The sequence below is a fragment of the Grammomys surdaster genome, unplaced genomic scaffold (genome assembly GCF_004785775.1).
Source record: "Grammomys surdaster isolate TR1022 unplaced genomic scaffold, NIH_TR_1.0 63, whole genome shotgun sequence".
In the NCBI taxonomy this organism is placed as follows: Eukaryota; Metazoa; Chordata; class Mammalia; order Rodentia; family Muridae; genus Grammomys; species Grammomys surdaster.
The window spans coordinates 16,034,952-16,060,386 of NW_021604565.1; the positions used below are offsets into that span (position 1 = coordinate 16,034,952).

General features: G+C 37.0%; 1 protein-coding gene across 1 annotated transcript in view; it reads left to right on the forward strand.

The window, feature by feature from the left end:
• The window catches only part of Rims2 (regulating synaptic membrane exocytosis 2), a 463,872-nt gene that overhangs the window by 66,788 nt on the left and 371,649 nt on the right, over positions 1–25,435 (forward strand). Inside the window, exons 2-4 of the mRNA XM_028767117.1 lie at positions 3,330–3,362; positions 3,777–3,863; positions 20,766–20,976. Of these exons, the coding sequence (XP_028622950.1) occupies positions 3,330–3,362; positions 3,777–3,863; positions 20,766–20,976 (331 nt within the window). The remainder of the gene's footprint in view (positions 1–3,329; positions 3,363–3,776; positions 3,864–20,765; positions 20,977–25,435) is intronic.

Genomic DNA, 25,435 nt, shown 5'->3' on the forward strand with positions numbered 1-25,435 from the left:
CTTCCTTCCTTCCTTCCTTCCTTCCTTCCTTCCTTCCTTCCTTCCTTTTTTTGTCAACTTGAAGTAAGCTATGGTCATCTGGAGAGGAGGAGTCTCAAATGAAGAATCTGAAGAATTGCCTGTGTTACATTAGCCTATAGGCAAGTCTGTGGAGGAATGTACACGATTACTGACCAGTGTGGGGAGGCCCAAATGTGGTGCTACTACTGAGCAGGTGGGCCTGGACTGTATGAGAGCAAACTGAGCAAGCCAGTAAACAGCTCTTCTCCACCTTCTGCTTCAGCTCTGCTTCCAGGTTCCTGTTTTGTCTGAGTTCTTGCCCTGACTTCTCTTCCTGATAGACTGGGTGACTGTGAGATGAAATATAATTCCTTTCCTCCCCAAGTTCCTTTTGGTCATGGTGCTTTTCATAGCACTAGACAATAACTACTAGATATGTTGACAGTGAACAGAAAGAAACCCCAACACATTAACATATTTTCTCCTGATTCACATAAATTTTTTTACTTAATTGTGCCTCTTTTTTTTTTTTAAATGTAGGAACAGTGAGAACATTGCTTTTATAGAGTATCCTGCCACAGCAACAGGAACCCTTGAGATGAATGCGCTCCACAGTTCTCCTCTCCTTTCCAATCATTTTCTCTCATTTATTTTATGCAAGTTCTGTTGGTGACTTGTGTTCACTTGCATTTATATTCTCCTCCGGTAGTGTTTTGGGGAGGGTGACTGTAGTAGACAATATAATGACTTTAGGATAGTCCCCGTGTTCCATTGGAGTAGAAGGCACCTGTTTGTTTTCATTAACTAATAGTTTCAGAGACAGCTGTCTATCCTGAAAAGTGTGGTTTTATAGTTCTGTAGTGACAAGGGTCTCTGTATTTAAGTAACGTATTGAAGGAGTTGACATCAGAAAAGAATGACTCAAGAAAGAATGAGGAGGAGGGCGTATGGATCACAGATGAGAAACAGAGGAAAGCCTTGTTGATCAGGTGGAGAAAGAACAACCATAAAAGCCTTTTCATCCAGGATAGAAGCTAAAACACACTGTACAATTAAAGTACAAAGTGTCAAATGTTAAAAACAGTGAGACAAAATCGTAGGTATTTAATATTTCTTTGTAATTGGGATGGTATGGTTTGCCTCTTGCATTGCATTGCCTTTTGTTTTTTTCTATACAGGTGTGGCTGGAGCCTGTTTATCTCAGTAAATTCAAATAAGTTAATGTGTCTTTCTCAGGCAGAAGCATTTTCTTTGTTGGAGGTCAACTTTTTGCCAACATTTCCCAGTCTGAGATTCTCCTCAACTGCCAATTACAACCTTGACTCTGGTGTTTTGGGATTACATGTGGGACCATCTACAACTGGGGCCTTGAGGGAGCATGGAAGACTTGCTTGCCTGTGTTTACTTGTGGCTGGGAGGTTTCTTCCTGAAGTGCCCCTCAGAAGACTACCATAGTTTCTGCAGTACAGTTTCCACAGTCCCTTCTGCCTTTCCCAGCACTTGTCTCCTGGGTGCCCAGTTAGAACCTCAGCTTCAGAATTCTGGTCCTGTCTTCTGCTTCTCTTTTCTACAATCTGCTAGGCTCTGGCTGACTGATTCCAAAATCTCTGCCATTTTGGCAGTCTTATCTCTGCTTGCTCTCCTAGCACTCAGCTGGCCCTTCCTATCGCTTCTGCTTTAATGCCAGCTGGACCTGTTGCTGCTCCTGACACTGCCATGGTATCAGAAGCATATGGTAAAAGCTGCTTACCATACGGTGGGCGGGAAGTGCAGAGTGACAGAGCATGCCTGTGCCAGTGGGCTTCCTCTTTCTTTCTTCATCTGTGCCTCTGTCTGCTGTATGGTGTTGGCCACACTCAGGGCAGTCTTGCACTTTTAGTGACATGTCCCTGGAATGTTCTCACAGACACCTCCTGAGATCTGGTTCACCAACCTCACAGTGTTGCCTAATTCAGCTAAGTCGAAAGGATGAATTATTACATACCATAAAACTAATATAGAATCTGACTTAAAGAGAAGATTCAGCTTACATCATTGATGCAAGATTTGTAATGAAAAATCCTAGGTTGTTGTGTAAATTTTATATATCAATTTTTAGTCTTTTGAGAAAGTAAGTGCATTTCTCAAAACAGTTCTTAGCCATTTATAGCCATTTATAGCCATTATAAAATCCAGTTTTACCAATCATCAGTACCCTGTGTGAGATCCTTCTCAGTCTTCTAAATATTCAATGCTGTTAGATTTTATACCTCCTGCTGTATATTGATCCAATCTCCTCATTTTCTGAAAACCATGAAAAGAGCCTACAGACTTAGCTCTATGGAGTGAATAGTTTGACTTTAATAAGGGACAATAATAATACTAACCCCAATGGTGATTTCTGTGGGTGACACACGAGGTGGGGGGTTTTGTTGTTAAAAAAGATCTAATTGTTCACATTATCCACTAAGAACTATCTGCGTCTGAGTCAGGTCCTGACCAGTGTTTTGATTACATAAAATCTTGCCTCAGAAAGTAAGAGAGCCAACCTTTAGTTTTAGATGACTGAAGAACTCTGCAAAATTGAAAGTGAAGCATTTGATTTTATTATAGTTACTTACGTGATATTTATTTAAATTTGTTTCCATTATACTATACTTATATGAAGAATTTATGTTAACATGACTATTTTAAGTTTAATATATACAGTATTTATTTAGTAATATTAGTTTATGAGACATTGACTGTATCGCCCCCTCCACTTCCTTTTATCTACTCCTTTAGGCATAAATAAATTAATTTATAAGGTTTTAAAAATTCATTTATAAAATCCCACATTTTATTTAACAATATGGCTTTACTTCAATTTATTTTTAAACATAAACTAATAAAACAAGTAAAATAAAAATTACTTTTAGTTAATAGTACCATATTTACCATGGTACTTTAAAGTAAAAATATGTTGTAAAATTTGTGACTAAAACATTGCTGTGAGGCTCTGTAGAGTTTTAGTAGAAGGACAGTTTATCATGGGCTCAGAGGCTGAGGGTATAGCTCGAGAGTCCTGGGGCTGCACCATGTGCCTGTGCTAAGTCCCAGCATGGCCTGTGCTAAATCCCAGCATAGCACTATAAACAGATCAAAGCAGAAAAACCCTAATGAACCAACTTATCGCTTTTCTTCCTCTTTTGTATAAAATTGACTGAGATGCTCAATTCTTTATGGCGTAGCACTAAATTTTTCTGTGTAATAACCCTAATTTTCATATCCTTTATATATAACTACAAATGTATAGGTAGAAATTGCTGCTTTAGTACAGTGCACTCAGTTGTGCAAACTTATTTTTTTAGGATCAAAGAAGAACACAAACCACAACCGACACAGTAAGTAAACGTATTCTGAGTGCAGTACACTTGACTCCTGTTCTGCTGTATTCTGCTCTCTGCACCTTTGATGGTATTAGCTTACACTAATACTGGATAGGCTGCAGCTAGTGTGTCTTCTGCTTTCTGACTCTCTGGCTTGTAAGAGAGCTGCCTGCAGCTTCTTACTTCATCCACATAGTGACTGGATGTAGTTTTTTGCTGCCTGCTTGTGGACTAGTTGAGTGTTCAATTAATTTCCCTACTTTCTGATTGCCTGGTGATAATTGGAGCTCACATTTCCATTGGCTGTAGCTTTTGTGCCTGTGGTTTCTTTTTTCTTTTTTTCTTTTGTTATTATTTTGGGTAAAAAAATTGAATCTACATTGTTATTCTTTTGTTCTTTTCAGTCATATTATTTGCTTATTTAAACAGGTGGTTTCCCTTTAGTGGGATCACTGAACTGGTAAATAACGTTCTTCAGCCCCAGCAAAAACAACACAATGAAAAGGAGCCCCAGACGTAAGTAAGCGGTCTGCATAGACTAATAGTATCTATGGTACATAGAACACTGAAGAGTGGGAATTAAAACCCTGCCCCGGGAGTGCTGTGCCTCAGTACTTCTGCCATTAGTCATTCCATGGACATCTAAACAGAAAACAGGGATAATTTAGAGATCATGGAAAAGAAAAGGCAACCCTCCACACTTAACATGAATATGTAAGCCATATTTGCCCAGAAACATATATTTCTCCAATAATGTAGTATATTCTAGAATATCTCCAACAAAAATGCTAGAGGATAGTAAGAAGCATTAACTCTTACATTTGTTGTGTGGTCAAATAATTTTGGATAAGTTGTTTTAAGAAAGATTAAGCAGATTCATTCATTGCAATTATGAGAACCTAGCTGTGATTAGATCATAACACAGTTTACTAAACTTATTTTAACATCAAATCATGCTTTGTAGAATACATTTTTAGATTATAAAACATGATTGGGGGATATAGTAATGTATTCTCACAATGACTTGAAACACTAAAATCTTTTAGATTCCATTTCCTTTAACTGTTAAGAGGTAAAAATTCTTCACAGATTATACTTATTCTTAATTGCATAAATAAAAGTGAAATAAGTCATTCGAGCTTACAACCTATTGATCTAAACATATTACAAAATCTTAGCTATGCAAGGGAGTCTTAAATGTCTTACCACACCGTGGGAAGAGAGGAAGAAACATGTACATAATGACCAATGGTAACATCTACTATAACTAGTTCACATTTGATTTTTATTTTTTTCTGATGGAAATTTGCCAAGTGAATAGCTATTGCAATAAGGATAACTCTAATATTATTAGAGTGTCTATTTCAATACTTTCCTACAAAAATGCTGTAATGGCTGGTAATGGCTGGTATTAATATTTGTTTAAGGCTAAAGGTTAGGGATAATATTATAATGAAAACTTACACCAAGAAGTATATTCAGAAAGGACACTTGCTATTTACAGTCTTCTTTAGTGTTGGATAGAAACTTTTTACCTTATTTTTTCATTTGTTTTAATCAAGAGTCATTGATTATTTTTTTCCCTAAAGATTACATACTTTAGGGGGATTTTAAAGATTTCCCTAAAATGATTTTCAATAGCCCAGAAAAAAAGAAGACTGTCTTTTTAGTTATCAAATATGAATCCAAGGAACAATATTTGGGAACTTTTATCAAAGGGCTAATTGTTAATCAAGCACCCCTCTCCTGCCTTTCCTCCCTCTCTGCCTCCCTCCCTTCTTCCCCTTCTCTCTCCCTCTAACTCTCCCTCTCTCCTCCTTCTCCCACTTTCTTCCCTTTACCACCTCCACCCCATTTCTTTTTCTTTCAAAGACTAAATGTTTTGATTTCAGGTCACAGAGAGTCAGTCCCTCATTGCTTGTATCTGCTGAAGAGTAGACAGGGTGTCACAGTGCCTTCCTCTTGTGCTTGCTTACTCAGCGTGTAATAGAGCAGAATCTAGGATTAGACATGAAAATCTGAAACAGCAGAGTAGCTTCTTATTAATTCAGATGAGGAGATATGGTCCTTCAGAGATCATATGTCCTTCAGATCACATAGTTTGAAGGCTAATGCCAGTGAAAATTGAAGACTTAGAAAATAGCATTAATTTTGGCTGGGTATGGTGGTGCACATCTTTAATCACAGCAGTGAGGAGGCAGATGCAGGTGGGTGTCTGAGTTTGAGGCCAGCCTGGTCTACAAGCAAGTTCCAGGAAGCCAACGCTACATAATAGAGACATCCTCTATTATGTAAATAAATTGTTACTTTTACATTTCCTTTGTTATTTCTATTTTTTCTGAAGACTGATGACAGTATTGAGAAGTGATCTTCCATTTGAGTCTGAGCTTACTGATGCTTGACTGGTAAGGTGAAGCAGTTGATACACAGTTGTGAAATGGTGCAAGCAGTTATTGCACATAGATATTTACAGGTCCAACATAGTTTTCATTCTGAATAATGTAAAATTGACTGCATCTGCTGTGTACTTCAGAGCCATCTGAGATTCTCTGGGGCTCCGTATAGGAATAAATAAGAACCACAAGAAATATGTTGTTTATCCAGAAAATGCTGTTTCTGTCATGGTACATGCCTATAATCCCAGCACTCAGGAGATTGCAGTAGGATGGTGTAGCATAGATCATAGCAAGATTTTCTCTCAATATAGGTAAAGGTACGAAAGTGTTAATTGCTATTTTTGTGCAAAGAATACATTCAGTGAGAGATGCATCAACTGGAAGTGTGCAGCTCATTGACTTGTTACAGACAGGGAGCGCATCTGGGAATGAGCATCACGGTTAAGACGCTGGCTACTACCAGCCACCTCCTGCCTCCTACTCCTTCAGGAACACTGCCTCCCATCCTTGAGGTGGAGATAACTGTATCCTGACCTCTATAGAGCCACTGTTTTCTACATAGCATCATTACTTTTGTATATTTTTATGTAGGCTACAGAAATCCACCATATGATATAGAGTCTATTATATGTGTCTTATTTTTCACAAGATATTTGTGAGATATATCAATATGATTTCAAGTAGCTGTATCTTACTTATTCCTTTTACTGTATAATACTTTGGTATCTTAGTAGGTTTTATTCATCTATTTTAGTATGAAATATTTTGTCTTATTTCTAGTCTTTTGGCTATTATTAATAGTGTTGCTTTATGCATCCTAAAGACATTATTATTTTTTTCAGTTATTCTGAAGGATCATTTTACAAGTGACTACTTTATCAAATTAAAGATATTTTCAAACATTAAAGTTGCTTACTATGTCAGGGTGTTTATCTTCATTTCCTCACTGATTTATTTGATAATGCCACATGTGCCAATTGCTGAACGTACCTTAACACTTGAGGCGTTGGTGACTGCATCTGATCTAGAAGGGGGAAAGGGATTGAAAGCACAGAAGCGCTACAGAGGAGTGAGTGATTTCTATTGTGTCACTACCCTCTACTTTGTGAAATGATTCCTGCTTTATAGTTTATCACTGCTCCAGAGGCAGTGGGGTCTGGGAAAATGGAGGCAAGAGTGAGGTGGACTAAGGTCTCAGGAAATAGTCAACTTTCTTCAGAGCATTAGACAGTTTATTCTCATAGGGCTAAGAGAAATCACATGAGTAAAGTTTACAATCACAAGGACAAGTTGCATGTGACAAAAACATGGTTTTCCATAGAGGCATATAAACAAGTAACAGTTAGCCAGTTGTAGGAATAATGTGAAGTAAACTCACTCCTATCCCCTACACCTGGGAGGTCATGAAAGCACATCCCATGAGCAATTCTGTGTTATGAAAAAAATTAGGTCATAAGACTCTTGCTTTCTTGTTTTCTCACAAGCACTCAGAATTCTCCTTAAACGTCTTCATTCTTGGACCATGTTTTGACAGTAGTTAACTATGTCAACCATGATTAAGTATAATTAAATCATACAAATCTCTAGAAATGTAAACAGTATCATCAGAGCTTTATTTCTTTTTTAAACACATAGTGTTTTGTCTAGGTGACTGGGCATAAAAAACATTTTATTCTCCAAATGTGAGCTAAACAAGGACAACGTTAGTGGACATCCCACGGTGGATGGGAAATGCCCATGAAGCCTCAACCCTACACAAAGAACTGTAGACAACTAAGGAAAGCTGAGTGGGATAGGTGGTCTTCCTAAGAGAAGAATACACCAGTGGTTTCTCAGTGCCAAATGGTCAGCCCTGAAAACATGCATACAAGTCATGTATGGGCTAAAGACATTACATTTAGGACTATATATGTACACACACACACACACACACACACACACACACACACACACACATATATATATGCGCAATGACAATTAATGAAAAAAAGGCCATGAATTTGAAGGCAGGGAATGGTGTATGGGAGGACTTGGAGGTGGGGAAACAGAAGGAAGGAATGTACTTAATATTATTTTAAAAAAAAACAAAATGATAAAAACCACACAAAGCAAGCACATGTTTGTGCTTGTGTGCATACATGCACACTCAAATGTACATGCACACACAGAAAACCAAAAATAAAAAAACCCATGGAATTCATTTTGTGATTGTTAGCTGCTCCTTAGCATGGGACCAGCACTGAAATTTGGTTGATTTACCCAGTGTCATTCCATTGAAAATAACCCCTCTTTTCCCTCTCTCAGCAGCTATTAATTGCAATAGTTTCTTGGCTAACAATGGGACTTTATGCCCACTTCCTTTCTCTGTGCTGGCGTTTTTTCCTGACTTGCACTTATGCAGTTCTTGTGCATGCTGTTACAGTCTCTGGGTTCATATGTGCATCAACCCAGTTGTGTTTGAAAACATTGTTCTCTTGATGTTGTCCATTACCTCTGGTTCTTGCAGTCTTTGGGTTCCCCTATTCTGCATAGATCTTTGAGCCTTGAGGGAAGGGATGTGATAAAGACACCCCACTTAGGGCTAATAGTTCAAAAGTTTTTCATTCTCTTCATATTGCCTAGCTGTGGGTGTCTATGTTAATTATCGTTTTAGCAAGAAGCTTCTTTGATGAGGGTCAAGTGATGTACCGATCAGTGATCAGTGGGTAAGCAACATGTCATTAGGGGTTGTTTTATTGTTATGGCTATTGGGGCCCTTGATCTATTTGGTCTCAGATTGTTTGCCACGTTAGCAGTTCAAGGTGTGGGTTCTATGTCATGCAGTAGGCCTGAAGTCAATAAGAAAGGGGCCTTGGGTACTCCTACAACATCTGTGTCACTATTGCATCAGTGGCCGTCTCTTACACACAGGTTCTGTTTTGACTCACAGTGTTCATAGCTGGGTAAAACTGATGCTTATTTTTCTCCTCTCATAGCATATGGGTACCTCCTAGCATTATGAACTTCAGTAGGAGTGAAGTGTCCACTTGATCACCAGCTCAATTTCTCTTTAATGACATAAGTGTGTGACATTTTTACCAGAAGGTCTTAGCATCATTAGGTCATGGAGGGTAACCAATATTCTTTGTAGGACCTCTTTGGTCAACAACTCAAAAAGATTTAACCCATTCCTGATAATTGGGTAGTATCTGATGTAAAATTGGGTATTCTCTGGTAACTTCATTTAAATTCCATTTATACATATCTATACTTTAGGAAGCTGAATGTGATGTCTGATTTTGATGGTGAGGTATTTCTTGGAGGAAGCAAGAAGATGGATTGGAGGAAACAGAAAGATGGATTCTGTTTTCAAATCCAGAATTGACATTGTTAATATTGAGAATTATTATTGAACAGTATTTATTAATTTTTGTTATTTTGTTGTGATTTTTAGAACTTTTTTGTTGAACTGTTCTGGGGTTATTTTTTGTGTCCTATCCTCTTGGCTGTAGTAAACCTTTTCTTTAGGCTGAAGTGTTCCATCTAGTGTTTTTTTAAAAGCTGGATCTGTGGACATGAATTGTTTAAATTTGATCATATGATGAAATATGCTTTCTTCTATTATAATTGATAACTTTTTTTGTTTTTTGTTTTTTTGTTTTTCAAAATAAGGTTTTTCTGTGTAACAGCCCTGACTGTTTTGGAACTCAGTTTGTAGACCAGAATGGCCTTGAACTCACAGAGATCTATCTCTCTTTACCTCCCTAGTGCTGGGATTAAAGGCATGCACTAGCGTGCCCACTTGGCATGATTGATAGCTTTGTTGATGTCTTATTCACTGTCCTATTGCTGTGAAGAGACACCATGACCAAGTTAACTTTTATACAAGAAAGCATTTAATTAGGGGTGTGTTTACAGTTCAGAGACTAAGTCCATTGTCATTATGGTGGGAAGCATAGCAGCAGGCATGGCAGGCATAGTGCTGGAGAAGTAGTTGGGAGCTACATCCTGGATCAAGGAGGTGGAGGTGGGTAGGTGGGTGCAGGGACTGGGGGAAGGAAGGGAGAGTGGGTGAGTGAATGTGAGTGTGTGTGTGTTTGTACGCGCGCGTGCGCATGTGCACTGGTCTTGGCATGGACTTTTGAGATCTCAAAGCCCACTCCCCAGTGACACACCTCCTCCAACAAGGCCACTCTTCCTAATCCTTTCAAATAGTGCCAATCTCTGGTGACTAAGTATTTGAATATTTGACCCAATGGGGGACACTCTTATTGAAGCCACCACAACTGGGTATAGTAGTCTGGGTTGGTATCTGTTGTTTTTCAGAGATCGTAGAACATCAGTCTGGCGTATCTGGCTCCCAAAGTTAACATTGAAGCCAGGTGTTATTATTATAGACCTGCTTTATCTTTGTTCTTTGTAGTTTTTAGTATCCTTTTTGTTGTTCTATACATGTAATGTTTTTGATTAACGATTTGTTTTGGCAGTAGGATTTTCTTTTCTGGTCCTATCAATTTGCTATTTTACTTACTTCTTGAACCCTAATAGGCATATTATTCTTTAGATTTAGGAAATTTTCTTTTATTAGTTTGTTTAAAATATTTTCTGTGCTTTTGGCTCGGGTTTCTTCTTTATCCTGTATACCTTTTATTTATAGGTTTATTTGTTTGTTTGTTTGTTTGTTTCATGGTGTCCTAGATTTCCTAGATGTTTTATGTCTGGCTTTTTTTTTTTTTTTAGATTTTCAACATTTGAGTGTTGAATCAATTTTGTCTACCTTGTCTTTAAGACCTGGCTTTCTCTCTTCTAATTATTTTAATCTGTTGGTAAGACTTTTCTCTGAGTTTTTTTGGTGATGTCCTGAGTCTTTCAGTTTTAGGTTTGGATTTTTCAGTTTTCACTTTGGCTTTTCTTGTGGTAATCCTATTTCTTTGTTAAATTCTATTTTCATATCATGAATTGTTTTCATTATCATTCAACTGTGTGCTTTCAAGAACTTCATTCAGTCGTTTATTTTTATCTTTAAGGTCCTTGAACATACTCATAATTGGTATTTTGAAGGCTTTGTCGTATGCTTTAGCTAAGTTGCTTTTGTCATCAAATTTTACAATAGAAGTAGTGGCTTTTGGAGGAGGCATATTGTCTTGGTTGTTTATGTTTGTGTTTTGGGGATGGGATCTAGACATCTGGAGTTGCAATGTTTTTGGTATAGATATCTGGTCTTTCTTTCCTTTGTTTCTTGGATGTTGGACATTTGTTTGTTCTTAACCCCAACCTATCTGTTTGTGTGGACCAGCTGAATGATACTTGGATTTTAGTCTTGGTGCCACTTTGGGTTTCATGGGTTTTTAGACTTTGTTCCCTAATTGGTGTAGTAGTTAGGGTGGCTGACTTTGTAGTTGGGACTCTGAGTTCAGACTTAAATTAGTCCCATATAGGTGCAGTGGGAGTGCTGGGTGGTAGGCTAGCAGACAGCATATGTGGACTGACCCTGGAAATCATTAAGTAGGGTTTTGTTTTGCTCCATATGTCCCTAGTCTTGGGAGTCAGTGGCTGGTGTCTGCTGGTGGCATTGAAATGGTAGGATGGGGAAACTAGCTTTGGGAATTCCTGCGGAGTTCTCAGTGTAGCTCTGGGCTTATACTTTAAACAGTCCCAGATTGATGCAGTGAAAAGTGTGTTTGGTAGGTGAGCAAGCTGGGGAAGGGGAATTACTCTGGGGAATCTCTTAAATAGAGGATGGTGTTGGGTTTCATGTAGTTGCTGTCTTAGGCCCAGTCTAGTCATTAAGAAAAAATCTGAACATTCAGAATATATTCAGAATATTCAGAATATATATACATATATACATATATACATATACATATTATATTTGGATATATTGTTAGCCTAAAATCAATACCTGATTTATTTGAGATCATTTTGTTAAATATTTTCACAGTGACTTACTGATTTCTCTAACATATCAAAAAATGAGTAGCTTTTGGTTATAATAGCAGTAATAATGATAATAATTCTTAGCATGTAATTAGAGAAAAATCTCTTTTTTCTTGGATATTGTATTTATTTACATTTCAGATGTCATCCCATTTCATGCCCCCCGAAACCCCCTATCTCATCCCCCCCTTCTCCTTATTGCTTTTATACCATATTTAATTACATGCAAGTATTAAGGTCAGTTCTAGGTTGAGGAACTAGCAATATAATAGTTGCAAATAGTCAAGGAACAAGCAGTCAAAGAACAAGCAAGGTAATAAACAAAGTCCCGTGATCACTATTTCTAAGGGTTTTATCAGGATGACCAAAATATCTGAGCCTGCTTTCCTGTTCTAGCCCCAAATCATTTTCATGCCTGAAGCCTACTTCTTTGTTCTAGCCTAAGATTTAGATTCCTGCTTGAAATTACTTCTGTGTTCTAGCCTAATGTCAGATTCCTGCCTGAAGCCTACTTCCTGAGACAATCTCTTCTAAGTTGCCTTTCTAGCTTCTGCTTTTATGGTTTTTTGTTTGTTTCCAGATGTATGTGTTATTTCAAGTGCAAATTCTTTCCACTTCCTGAATTTTCACCTGCTTTTATGCTTTACATATGAAAAACTCCAGGTTGAAATTTATTCCTCAGTTGATGCCTACTATACCTACTTTTTGAAAAAAAAAAAACTTTTTATTGGATATTTTATTTATTTATAATACAGATGTCATCCTTTCCCCATTTCCCCTACCTAGAACCCCTATCCTATATCCCTTCTTCCTTTATGCTTTTATACCATTTTGATTACATACATGTATTAAGGTGAGTTCTAGGTAGAGGGTCTAGCAATAAAATAGATGCAATAGTCAAAGAACAAGCAAGACAATAAACACAAATAGTCAAAGTGAAAGCAAGGCTTTAAACCCAATTACATGAACACTCCCACGACCACTGTTTCTAAGGGCTTATCAGGATGACCAAAGTATCTGAGCCTACTTCTTCCCTGTCCTAGCCCAAGGTCATTTTCATGTCTAAAGCCTATTTCCTTGTTCTAGCCTAAGATTTAGATTCCTACCTGAAATTACTTCTTTGTTCTAGCCTTATGTCAGAGTCCTACCTGAAGCCTACTTCCTTGTCCTTGGCCAATGTCATATTCCTCCCAAGCAGCCCATTTCCTTGTCCTTGGCCAATGTCATATTCCTGCCAAGCAGCCCATTTCCTTGTCCTTGGCCAATGTCATATTCCTGCCAAGCAGCCCATTTCCTTGTCCTTGGCCCATGTCAGATTCTTGCCAAGCAGCTCCACTACTTTTTAAGAACAAGATGTTTAAAACCCAAAATATGTTCCTTTTTTGTGAAGTCATGCTAGTACTATTTATAATTAATGCCTGTCTTCCAGAACCAGTTTTGCTTCACATACCAAATAGGTTAATGCTACATATCATTAATTCAAGTGTTCAGTAAGTGTTTATTGAGGAATTGGCTATGTGATATATGTTAAGCTAGTCACTGAAACAAAATTGAAAGCAAAGCCAAAATTCTAATATATTCCTTTTTTAAAAAATGAGACAAGTAAAGGTTAATCAGAAAGTCATACAATGAGCAAGTGTGCAGTTGTGATAGTGCAGTATGTTCCGGTGCTTTGAAAAGGTCTACTGGAGAGAGTTCACTTAATTTTTAAAGCTAAGTCATATATTCCTAAGGAATTAATTAAGTGCTATAAGAACACTGAAAGTGAGAGTAGAAATATCATGATTTTTGTTGGCTTTATGGAATTGTTAGGGAACATTCTTTTACAGTTTTTTTCTGCAACTACATTATAGAATCTGAAAATAGTTTGGTTGTTTTATAGTTCCCTGGGACAATTGAAGTCTATAGATGCCTTGTTAAAATAAACATAATGGATTAGGAAGGAACTTGTTTAAACTGAAATATAGGTTTGTCCATGGACTTAGTAGTTGATTATAAATTAAATGAGAAAAATTTGAGCTAAAATATCGGTGATAAAACCATTATTATTTTTGAGAATTATCAATAAGTGGGATCACTATGTGAGTAGGAAGACTTAATATTCTAAAGATGTCCATTGTTCTGAAACTACTGTAAATATGTGTGTCACTAACAAGCCCACTATGATTTTAAAGGAAGTGGTTAAAAGCATCACAGTATTTTATGGAAGTAAAATGCTTTTCCAATAGTCAAACTTTTTCAACAAAGGAGAACAAAGCGGCCAACTGATTTTTACCTCATTTCAAAAAAAACTTACAAAGCTAGATATCTTAGTTACTTTTCTACTGCTGTGACAAAACATGGGTAAGGAAACTCAAAAGAAAGTGTTTACTTGGGCTTACAGTTTCAGAGGGTTAGAGTCCATGATGGCCAATCAGCTATGATAATGAACAGCTAAGAGGTCACATCTTGATCCAAAAGCAAGAGGTAGAGAGTGCGTTGAAGAGGGCAGGAGGCTTTGGAAGCCTCAGATCACACCTGTGACACAGCTCCTCCAAAAAGGTCACGTCTAATCCTTCCTAAACAGTCTCATCAACTGGGGAACAAGTATTCAAATATATGAGCCTGTGGGGGAAACGACATCAATATACTATGTATTTGATATATATATATATATATATACACCCGTCTCTTCAAGTCATCTCTATAATACATATGTTCTAATTTGAGTCTTTATAAACTGACCTAGTAAAGTGCTCTCTGCTTTTTTTTTTCCCCTGAACTACAATGTATTGCCTGAAGACAACTGTTGCATTTATTGTTTCTATAACACAACATTAGACAGAAACAAACTAAGGGCAGAAACATTTATTTTGGGTCATGATTCCAGAAGATTTTGTCCTTGGTTGTTTGGTTGCGTTCATCAATTGAGCAGAACATGGCAGTAGGAACATATGGCAAAGGTTACATTCCTCATGATAGACAGACAGATGGTGCAGAGATTGGGGGAAGAGGGAGAAAGAAATGGGGAGGAAGTAGGGGCTAGGAAGAAGATGTCTCAATAACCTTTAGGACAATGGTTCTCAAACTTTCTAAAGCTGTGATCCTTTAATACAGTTCCTCATGCTGTGGTGATCCCCAATCATAAAATTACTTTGTTGCTAATTCAAAACTGTAATTTTGCTACTCTTATGAGTTGTAATGTAAATATCTAGTATGCATGATATCTGATATGCGACCCTACATGGGGTTGCAGCCCACAGGTTGAAAACTACTGCTTTAGGATCTGCCCCTAATGACCAGAATCCTTCAGCTGCCCAACCCCCCAACATTTTTATAACCTCCACAAATATTTCCTCAGCTAAGTGTCATGCACTCAGTGCAAGATCCTTCTGGGGCAACATTTCCTGTCCCAGTCATTACAAAAGTACATCATCTAAACACTACCTCAAAATAACTCAAAGTTTGGATACCTGTATCTATAAAGATTATATGATGGATCTGTGAAAAGGGAGAAAATACATTTAACAGCAGTTTAGAAATATGAAAAGGTATGACTTCACAATGGGAAAAGTTTTAAGTTTTAATGAACAAACCTTCCACTGGTGACCTTTAAAATACTGATGTAAATGATTAGTTTGTGGAGAGCCTAAAATTACATCAAATGTTTAAAATAATAAACAACAATAAAACTATGAGGCGGGGGATAAGATTTTCAGGGAATAGCAGTAAACACAAACTTAAAAGTTCTGTTAATCCACAGTGAGTAGCATTTGCTTTAGAAGATACTAAATTTAATGAGATCGATCTTTAGTGAAAAAATTGATATAGAACATACACCAAAATTTGGATTAGAAGCTTTTATGAAATAAAAAATAGCAACACTTCAAAATTTATGTATATATCTTCAAAATTTATTGTGTATATCTTAAATATTTGTTTGTAAAGTAGTTCTTGTTAGAATATCATATCTTTGTTGTATTTATACCAGAGATTTTCTAACTATGGATTGTGCACAAAGTTTAAGTGGAATATATCTAAGATCATTTATTTTCACGTTATTTATGGCTGCCTTCATGTCCCAGTGATGTGTTGAGAAACTGACAAAGACTCTATGGCTCACAATGCCTAAAATCTTATGCAGTCCTTTGCAGAAAAGTGTATTATCTTTTGACTACCTTACCAGATGGTTATATATTCAAATTTATGTATTTAAGATCTGTGGGACCTTTTATTGTATTTCAAGTTTGGTTTTGACAATATTGTTCTGGAGTAGGAGTAGACACAACTACCAATGAAATACAGTATTGTGTCCATCTGTGTAAGTATGGAACTTAATATATGATAGGCTGATATCACAAATTGGTGGAAGAGACGTTAACTACTTAATAAATGATGATGGGGAAGTAGAATATCTATATAAAGAACATTGCGATTAAATCTCTGTGTCACATTGTATATAAAAATAAACTTCAGATCGATTAAAAGCTTAGCTGTGAGAGGTAAAATTATAAGGCTATTCAGAAGAGACTAGAGAATTTTTGTGTGTAACATAGCTAGGTGCACGCACATGTATGTGTGCACATATATGTGCCTACACATACATAAATACACACACACACACACACACACACACACACACACACACACACCAGTCAAATCACAGTAATGAATGAAGAAATTGATATATTGACAACTTCAGAGTACAACATTAGCAATTACACCATAGACTTGGCGAAGATTTTGCTGTGTTTAAGTTTATAAAGGATTATATGTAAGCACTTCTTATAATAGAACTTTCTTTGTATCTTTTTACAAACATAGTAGTTTATTAGCTATAAGGAATGTCTGATATCTTTGCTTTGTCAAATCCAGAGTGTTTGGTAAAAGATACAAATTAGTAGTTGATATGAGTGGCAGTCAACTTGAATGAACTTCATCAGAAACCGGAAAAATGTGGCATTTTTTTTTTCTGTCTAGTAGTTAGACTTCAGTGTTCTCACTGCTGTATGTGCCTTGGGCATGATTTCAGGTTTGAGAGTCTTTTCTTCTGTTAGATATGATAGCACATATCTGCAGTCCTCTCTCTTTGTTGAGTCTAAGCAGGAGGATCTTGAGTTCTAGGCCAGCCTGGGCTACACAGATACTGGGGTAGATAGATAGGCAGGTAGATAGGCATGTAACAGGTAGATAGATAGACAGATAGATAGACAGATAAACGATAGACATATAAATAGATAGACGGTAGGTGATGCATAGAGAGATACAGGACTCGAGAGAGAAACATGGATCTAAGGCAGGGAAAGCATGTATTGGAACACATGATGTGTGTTGTCTTAGTCAGGTTTCTATTGCTGCACAAACATCATGACCAAGAAGCAAGTTGGAGAGGAAAGGGTTTATTCAGCTTACATTTCCACACTGCTGTTCATCATCAAAGGAAATCAGGACTGGAACTCAAGCAGATCAGGCAGCAGGAGCTGATGCAGAGGCCATGGAGGGATGTTACTTACTGGCTTGCTTCCCCTGGGTTGCTCAGCTTGCTTTCTTATAAAACCCAGGACTACCAGCCCAGGGATGGCACCATCTACAATGGGTCCTCCCCTCTTGATCACTAATTGAGAAAATGCCTTACAGCTGGATCTCATGGAGGCATTTCCTCAAGGGAGGCTCCTTTCTCTGTGATAACTCCAGCTTGTGTCAAGTTGACACACAAAACCAGGCAGTACATATGTGAAGGATTAAAAGAAAGACGGATAACTTTAGAAGGTAACAAAAGAAATAGTGTAAAACTTGGGGTCGATGATGTGGACTTGTCCCTTGTACAGTTGTATGTCACTTAACAGTGGGGACATATTATGAGGAAGGTATAAGTTGATGACTTCATCACTCTGCAGATATCACACAGTATAATAACATAAACTAAACAGCACAGTCTACTGTACACATGTAGGCCAGAGCTGTATTCAGATTTCACGATGCTACTGTTATCTGGGCCGCTCACCATTGGTTGGAGGATCATCATTTGGCACGTGACTGTAGATTCCGGACTTGTAGGTTATTAATGGACAATGAATTAACAACGAATGTTATTTAAGTTTCACATATTTGTAAAATTTTCAAAAGCTTTCATATTGTTTTGTGTTTCATATCGTGGAATGTTGTACATGTGTGCTCTTGAGATAAATGTGCATTCCACTATTTTGATATAGAACTGTTACTTATTTTTGTCCTATTTTATCCAAAGTTCACTTCAAGCCCTTTATTTTATATTGCTCTTCTGTTTAGATGCTCTGTAGATTGTTGACAGCGAGCCGAGAGAATCCATTACTCCTGCTTATTTTCTCCTTAGCCTTATGTATTCTGTTGTTTCACTGTTCATCAGGCGTTTTGATGAATTTATTATAATAGAACTTTGTATCTTTTTACAAACATAGTAGTTTATTATTAGATATAAGGAACGTCTGATATCTTGCTTTGATATCCATGGAACAGTTTTATAACTTGCTTTACAACTTGCTTTGTCAATTTCCATTGGCATGAAATAGTTCTGCTTTCAGTCTGTGTATCCTTCCTTAGTGGAGAAGTGAGTCTTATAGGCAGCCTACAGTTGAATCTTTTTTTCTTTCCTTTTAAGGAAATCTTTTATTTTATTTTTTATAAGAGAACGTTATCTGTTATTTATAGGATAACCGTTTGTTCATGAATGTGTACCTTTTCTATATTATTTATCTTAATAATTAAAAACTTGTAATTAAGGTATAATTATGTCATTCCCGTTTCTCTCTTCCACTCCTTGTGTTCCAGTCCTAGTCCCTCAAGAATGTTATTATTCTCAAATCCGTGTCATCTCTGAATCTGCTAGGTGTCTGGCCGCAGACTATTTATTCTTTGTTTTTGTGTCTCTGCTATGTCTTTGAGTTGCATACCTTGAAGTGGACATTCCCTTTCCATCATGCTGCTGGTGTTGAGAGTTGAAACATGAAGCAAATCAAGAATTCAGATAGGTTTGAATTTTATGATTGCCCTCACTGTCTTCAGTGGAACATAGTCAGAAAATTTTTCCAAGGAAGCAAGCTGCTTTTGCCTGCACTTACGATGGTTGCTAGAGGACGCTTCCATGCTCCGGCCGTCCTTACACGCTTCCCTCGTATGAGGATTCCATATATTACTCTCCATGCACTTGAATCTTCACAAGCAGTTGACCTCTGATGCTTATTACTCGGTGATTGCTGTGTAGGGAAGTAGGTGTTCTCTGTATGTTTTTCACCTTCCAGTTTTGACAGGACCTAGTTACCTGGTCTTGAGCATAGGTCACCTTATGAGTTTTCTCTCTCCTATCCATGGAACAGTTATGCTTTGATTTCCAGTTCTGGATCCAGTTTGGAGGTAGGAGCTTCTTCCTATGTCTTAATGATAAAAGATTTTTTTTTGGGGGTAGGATCTTGGAACCAAGTTTTTTTTCTGTATTGTGGATAAAGGGTTTTCTTATCCTTAGCTATGATGGCTCTTTGCCTTTATCTCAATCGACAGTGCCTACTTTTCTTCCCCATGGCTTAAATAAAGCTCTTACTATTTTATCAAAGTCAGAAAATCATGTCTGTACCTCAGCGACCACAGTTTACTTTTTAATGCCTGCAATATGCACTTCCCCAGAAGTAGGGATTTATTTCTCTTAGCTGTGTTTTCAAGTCTTCCAGAGAACTTGACAAGGCAAAGAACTTGTGGTTATCAGCCTTCTTTGAGTCTGGGTCTTTAGCTGTTTGAAGCTGTCATGTTAGCTGAATCTTGCTATTGCACAATTTGTTAATTGATCTGTCTCTGGAGATATAGCTTCTTAGACAGAATGTTTACCTAGGACATGTGAAGCTTTACTTTCAGTCCCCAGAACCATATAAAATTGACGTGGTTGTGTGTGCCTGTAATACCAGCAATGGAGACTTGAAGCTCGAGTATGAGAAGTCCAGCTCATCTTTGGATATGTAGCAAGTTCAAAGTCATTCTTGTCTACATGAGATGCTATCTCAAAAACAAACAACCTACAAAATAATAATAATAATAATAATAATAATAATAATAATAATACAATCCCTTTACCTATCAGTACAGTGCTATTTCCTTCTCCTATGTTATTGTCAAAGATGAACCAGTTATACTTAGTGTCCTTGGTTTAGATTGTTTGCCTGATAACTTCTTTTCTGATGGGCTCAAAGTAAGTTATAATTTTGTAGATTATCATTCTTTTGTCATTGGTAGGATTGGAGTTGATGTCAATTTCAGTTTTCTAAATCTTAAGTTAATTATGGTTATTAAACACTTAAAATTGTCTTTATAAATACAAAAGTTTATAATAATAGTAAATGAAACATCTTTCTAGATGTCTTTTCTCTTAACCTAGTTTTCTTCTTGATTCATTTTATTTTTATTTATGTGTGCGTGTATGTGTGTGTGTGTGCATGTGTGTGCAAGATATCAGAAGAGAGAGTTAGATCTCCTGGGGCTGGAGTTACAGGTCATTCTTAGCTGAGGCTGGGAGCCAAACTTTGATCCTCTGAATAGTAGCAAGTGCGCTTAATTGTTGATTCAGCTCCCTAGGCTCTAGAATTTTAATTTGAAAGTGTACTTGGCTTTACTTTTATTTGCATAATTTTATTTATAAGCTGAAAGTATTTCACAGTATTTTGTTTTTACAGCTAAGCTGTGTTCAGACTGATTGAACAGATGCATTTATCTCTCTGTAAGATTCTTTAGTTCACTCCATTTGAAACTGTGTCTCATTGGTTTTAAGATAATAGATTATGGCTTCTTTGTATATATAAAATTGACTTCCCATATTTCTGAAGATAAACCATTGAAAAATAATGGTAGAATTTTTGTTTAATATCCAAGGAAATGTTCCACAAACATAATCAGTTGATTTTTATAGTTAATATGTATATCAAAGATAGAACTAATTTCAACATTTATGATGTAATATGCCATGTAAACAAGATATTATTCTGTGGTTCTCAGATTAAGTTTTATGTTTTTATTCTCATTTCGTACATTTTGATTGTAAAATTATGTCCACAGATAGTGATTTTGATGATTAGGAAGCCAGTGTTTAAACCTCTCTCTTTTCCTGCAGAAAGCTGCATCAGCAGTTTGAAATGTATAAGGAGCAAGTCAAGAAAATGGGAGAGGAGTCACAGCAGCAGCAGGAGCAGAAGGGCGACGCCCCGACCTGTGGCATCTGCCACAAGACAAAATTTGCAGATGGATGCGGCCATAACTGTTCATATTGCCAAACCAAGTTCTGTGCTCGTTGTGGAGGTCGAGTGTCGTTACGCTCAAACAAGGTACAGTACTGGAATATGACTGTTTTCCAATAGTTAAGCTTATTGCAAATAAAATCAGATAACTGAAATTGCTTCTGAGATTAACCAAAGAACAAACATCTGTGTTGCTTTCATCTTAGACAAAAGGTTTTGATTTTTTCTGAATGTGAGAGGTAATCTTTTTTATTGGATATTTTATTTATTTACATTTCAGATGTTATCTCCTTTCCCCATTCCCCCACACCCCCTAGAAACTCCTTATCCTGTCCCCCTTCCTGCTACTTCTATGAGGATGTGGCCCCACCCATCACCCACTTCCCCTCCCTGCCCTCAAATGCCCCCACACTGGGGCATCCTGCCTTCATGGGACCAAGGATCTTCTCTCCTACTAATGCCTGACAAGGTCATCCTCCACTACATATACAGCTGGAGGCATGAGTCCCTCCAAGCATGTCTGGTGGTTTAGACCCTGGGTGTTCTGGTTGGTTGGTACTGTTGCTCTTCCAATGGGGCTGCAAGCCCCTTCAGACCCTTCAGTCTTCTCTCTACCTTCTCTACTTGGGACCCCATGATCAGTTCAATGGTTAGCTTTGAGCATCTGCCTCTGGCAGAGCCTCTCAGGAGACAGGTATATCAGGCTCCTATCAGCATGCACTTCCTGGCATCAACCATGCCTGCTTATATGGTATGGTGACTGCACATGGGCTGGATCCCCAGGTGGGGCAGTCTCCAGACAGTTCCTCCTCCAGTCTCTGCTCCACACTTTGTCTCCTTACTTGCTCCCATGAGTATTTTGTTACTCCTTCTAAGAAGGACAGAAGCACCCACCCTTTGGTCTTTTTTCTTCTTGAGTTTCATGTGGTCTATGAGTTGTATCTTAGGTATTTTGAGATTTTGGGCTAATACCCACTTATCAGAGAGTGCATACCATGTGTGTTCTTTTGTGGTTGGGTTACCTCACTCAGGATGATATTTCCTAGTTCTATCCATTTGCTAAAGAATTTCATGAATTCATTGTTTTTAACAGCTGAGTAGTACTCACTCCATTGTGTAAATGTATAGTTTTAACTGTCTCATATCAGCTTATGATTTTGGTTAGACTCATGGGGCGTTTGTCTTTCAATTTCATTGAAAACATCTGGAGATTAATTGTTCTGTCCTCTGTATGGATAATGACAACTCTGATCCAGAGAGACTTAGATTGAGTCTTAGAGCAAGACACCTGATTAATGCAGAGCTCTGATTTGTTTCTTTCTTACTATAATCCTTCCACAAACTTTGTAGCCTTCTCTTCCCTGGACATTTGAAACAGGCCTATTCCAGCTCTCAGATTCCCTTTTCCATTTTTTTTTTTTTTTTTTTAGCTTTGGGAGCTTTACTTTTTTTTGTTTTTGCTTCATGCTTATGAAATAACATTCAGTATGTAATTTAAAGATCTCATTTCATATTTATATTAGGTGCCTCTTCTTTATTCATTTTAGTGAATATGTGATACTCATAAAATACTTTGTTAAATTAGCAAAACCAGTATTACGAATGCTCTTTTCACTAAGTTCTTTTGAATTTCTTTTCTAATTAATATCTTATCACCACACTAATTACTTAGATAGTTCTTACATACAGAGCTAATCTTTATGTATATTATCTGGAAATAATTGTGGGAATTAGTTCTTATTGTGTGATATCATGTCTTCGTTTTCTTATTGTTTCTCTCAATGTTTTGTTTGCCGAGTACTAATCCGTTGTTGGTTTAATTGAGGATGGTTTGTGTGTGCGTGCATGTATGTATGTATGTATGTATGTATGTATGTATGTATATATATATGTATATATGTATATATGTATGTGTGTGTATGTATATATATGAATATATGTAGTAATAATATTAAAAAAAAATCTTGTCACAGGGTTCTTTCCTGCCTTAATAATGGTTTTTGTTTCTGGGTAAAAGACACACACACAGACAGTCTTTATATTTTAGTTTGTCTTAAGCAGCACAGTAGTTGGGTGGGCAACTGCCTACCCTTTGTTGTTAGACTCTACCTCCTATCCACAACCCAAGTTATTACTTACTGTGTTCCCTCTGTGCTGCTCTTAGTCCAACTAGGCAGGCCTCCGGCCCATGTTCTCTTGGCTCCTAGCTCATGGCTGCTCTTCTTCCTCTTTTCCTGCATGTCTTCTCCTCTCCTGTCCATGTGATCTCTTCTCTCCAGCTGTTGGCTGCTGGCATCTTTATTCACCAGTCAGAATTAACTTGGGTCCCAGAGGCTACATGCCTACTCCAAATCTTGGAGGCCAGCACTTAGCATTACAATAGATAGTAAAAGACAAAACCTCAAGAAATTGTGTGTGTGTATTTATATGTGAATTGATTCATTGCTATAATTTTAAATGGAAGTGATATGAGCAGACATCCTTGGTCTTAGGAGGAATGTATTCAGTCTCTCAATATTAGGTATAATGCTACCTATAATTTTTCATAGGTAACATCAATTATAAATTTGCTAAGAATTCTTTTTTTTTTTTTAAAGATCTTGGTCATTGAACTTTCCCAAATGCCTTTTACCATCTTCTGAGATCAATTTTTGTTTTTTCGTTTTTTTAAATATGGTGATATATATTGAAACCAACTTTGTATTATTAGAATAAACTCCATTTGGTCATGATAGATAATTCGTTTTATATATTAATGTATTTGGTTTGCAGTTGTCTTTCCTTGATTTTGAAATTAGTATCATACTGGCCTGATGGAGAGGATAAGAAAGAGTTTGATCTCTTTAACGTCATGGAAGAGTTTGTCTAGAGCTGATATCATTTCACTTGTTGATGTCTGATCCACACACAGAACGACTGAGTTGACGTACGTGTGCTACTCCATGACATGAATTCATTTTAACATTTTAATTATTAAAAATATTTGTTAGATTTTAGTTGTAAAGTTATCTGGGCATGAAGTTTTATTCAGTGGGAAGGTTTTAAAATATACTTAAAATTTTTTTAGTTGATTCAAAGTTATTTTTTGTATGTATGAATAAGTTTTCATAATTATATCTCTTAAAAAATTTGTCTAGTTTCACATAAATTATTAAATTTATTGATGTAAAAATCTTCATAATAGTCCATTATTTTAAAATATACATAGAATCAGGGCTATTGCTATATTACATCTGATTTTGCTAATTCAAATCTTTTCTGTTGAATTTGGCTACATATTTGATAGCTTTATTGATCTAAAGGACCAACTTTTTACTTGCATTTTCTCTGTTGCTAAATTATGTTTTGGTTCTCATTACTGCTGCTTTCTGTGGTTGACTTTTGTAGTTTCTTACAGGGAAAGTAAGGTTTAATACCCTTTTCTTCTCTGATATAGGAACACATGCTCCTAATTTCTTGCAAGTACTATTTTAGTGTCTTCTCTCAAATTCTAATTTAATTTTTTTCATTTTCCTTAAATTAAAAATACCTACAGAATCTTCTCAGCAGCTTCTCAGTCTCCTCCTGAGTCGTCTTCAGGCTCTACCTATGTTTCCTCTTACTGTCCTGGGGATTCTTGAACAGTACAGGCCTGAGATGTATTATGCACCTTAGCTCCTATCTTAAACTAGCACTGTGCTTTGTTGCCTTATTTCAATCACCTTAAAACTATAATATTTAAAATTTATTATTTGAGATTGCATACATGCTTATATGTATTTTATTAAGTTTTCCTCCTCTCTCCAGTCCCAATTCTCTCGCTTTTCCTCTCTCTCATTCTTTCCAATAACCTACTGAATGTTCTTAGTGTTGACTGTACTCTGGGCCCCGTCAATGGAGCATGGTACACTAGAAGCAGTCATACCCTTAAACAAGACTTTTTCTCTCCCAGCAGCCGTCCTCCTTCCTCACTTCATGCTGGACTGGTCACTAGACTGACTGCAAGTTTTGTACAAACTACCACAGCTGTGATGCGTCCACGAGTATCTTGTCATGTCGGGAAGATACTCCTTCACTCCAGCACTTGTTTAGCCCCCTCACTTCCTTGGAGTTCTTTGAGCCCGGGAAGACCATGTCTCAGTTACAGTGAAGAAGGACCGCAGACACAGTCAGTGATAGAGTGCTTGCCTAGTGTACATGATCTTTAATCCCAGAACAGCAAACCAAATAACAGATAGTCCATGCTTTTCTGCTTTTTGCTCAGGCAGAAGGGAAAATCTGATCCTTGTTACTCAACTTAGACAAAAAACAGAAGTGTCTGATGATATCTGATTATAGCTTAATTGGTTAAAGCTGAAAATCTTAGTTTCTAATGTATGATACCTTTGCAGTGAAAAAAAATCCTAATCAATTAAGTACAGTAAAATATTGAAATGTTCCTTGAGAATATGTTATATTGTGAACAACTTTGAATCTCTCTATATTTTAGTTAAGCTGCATGAGAAGGTTTATTGAACAGGAAGACTCCAGTGGCGGGATGCTTCACATTCCCCTCCCTCCCTCCCTC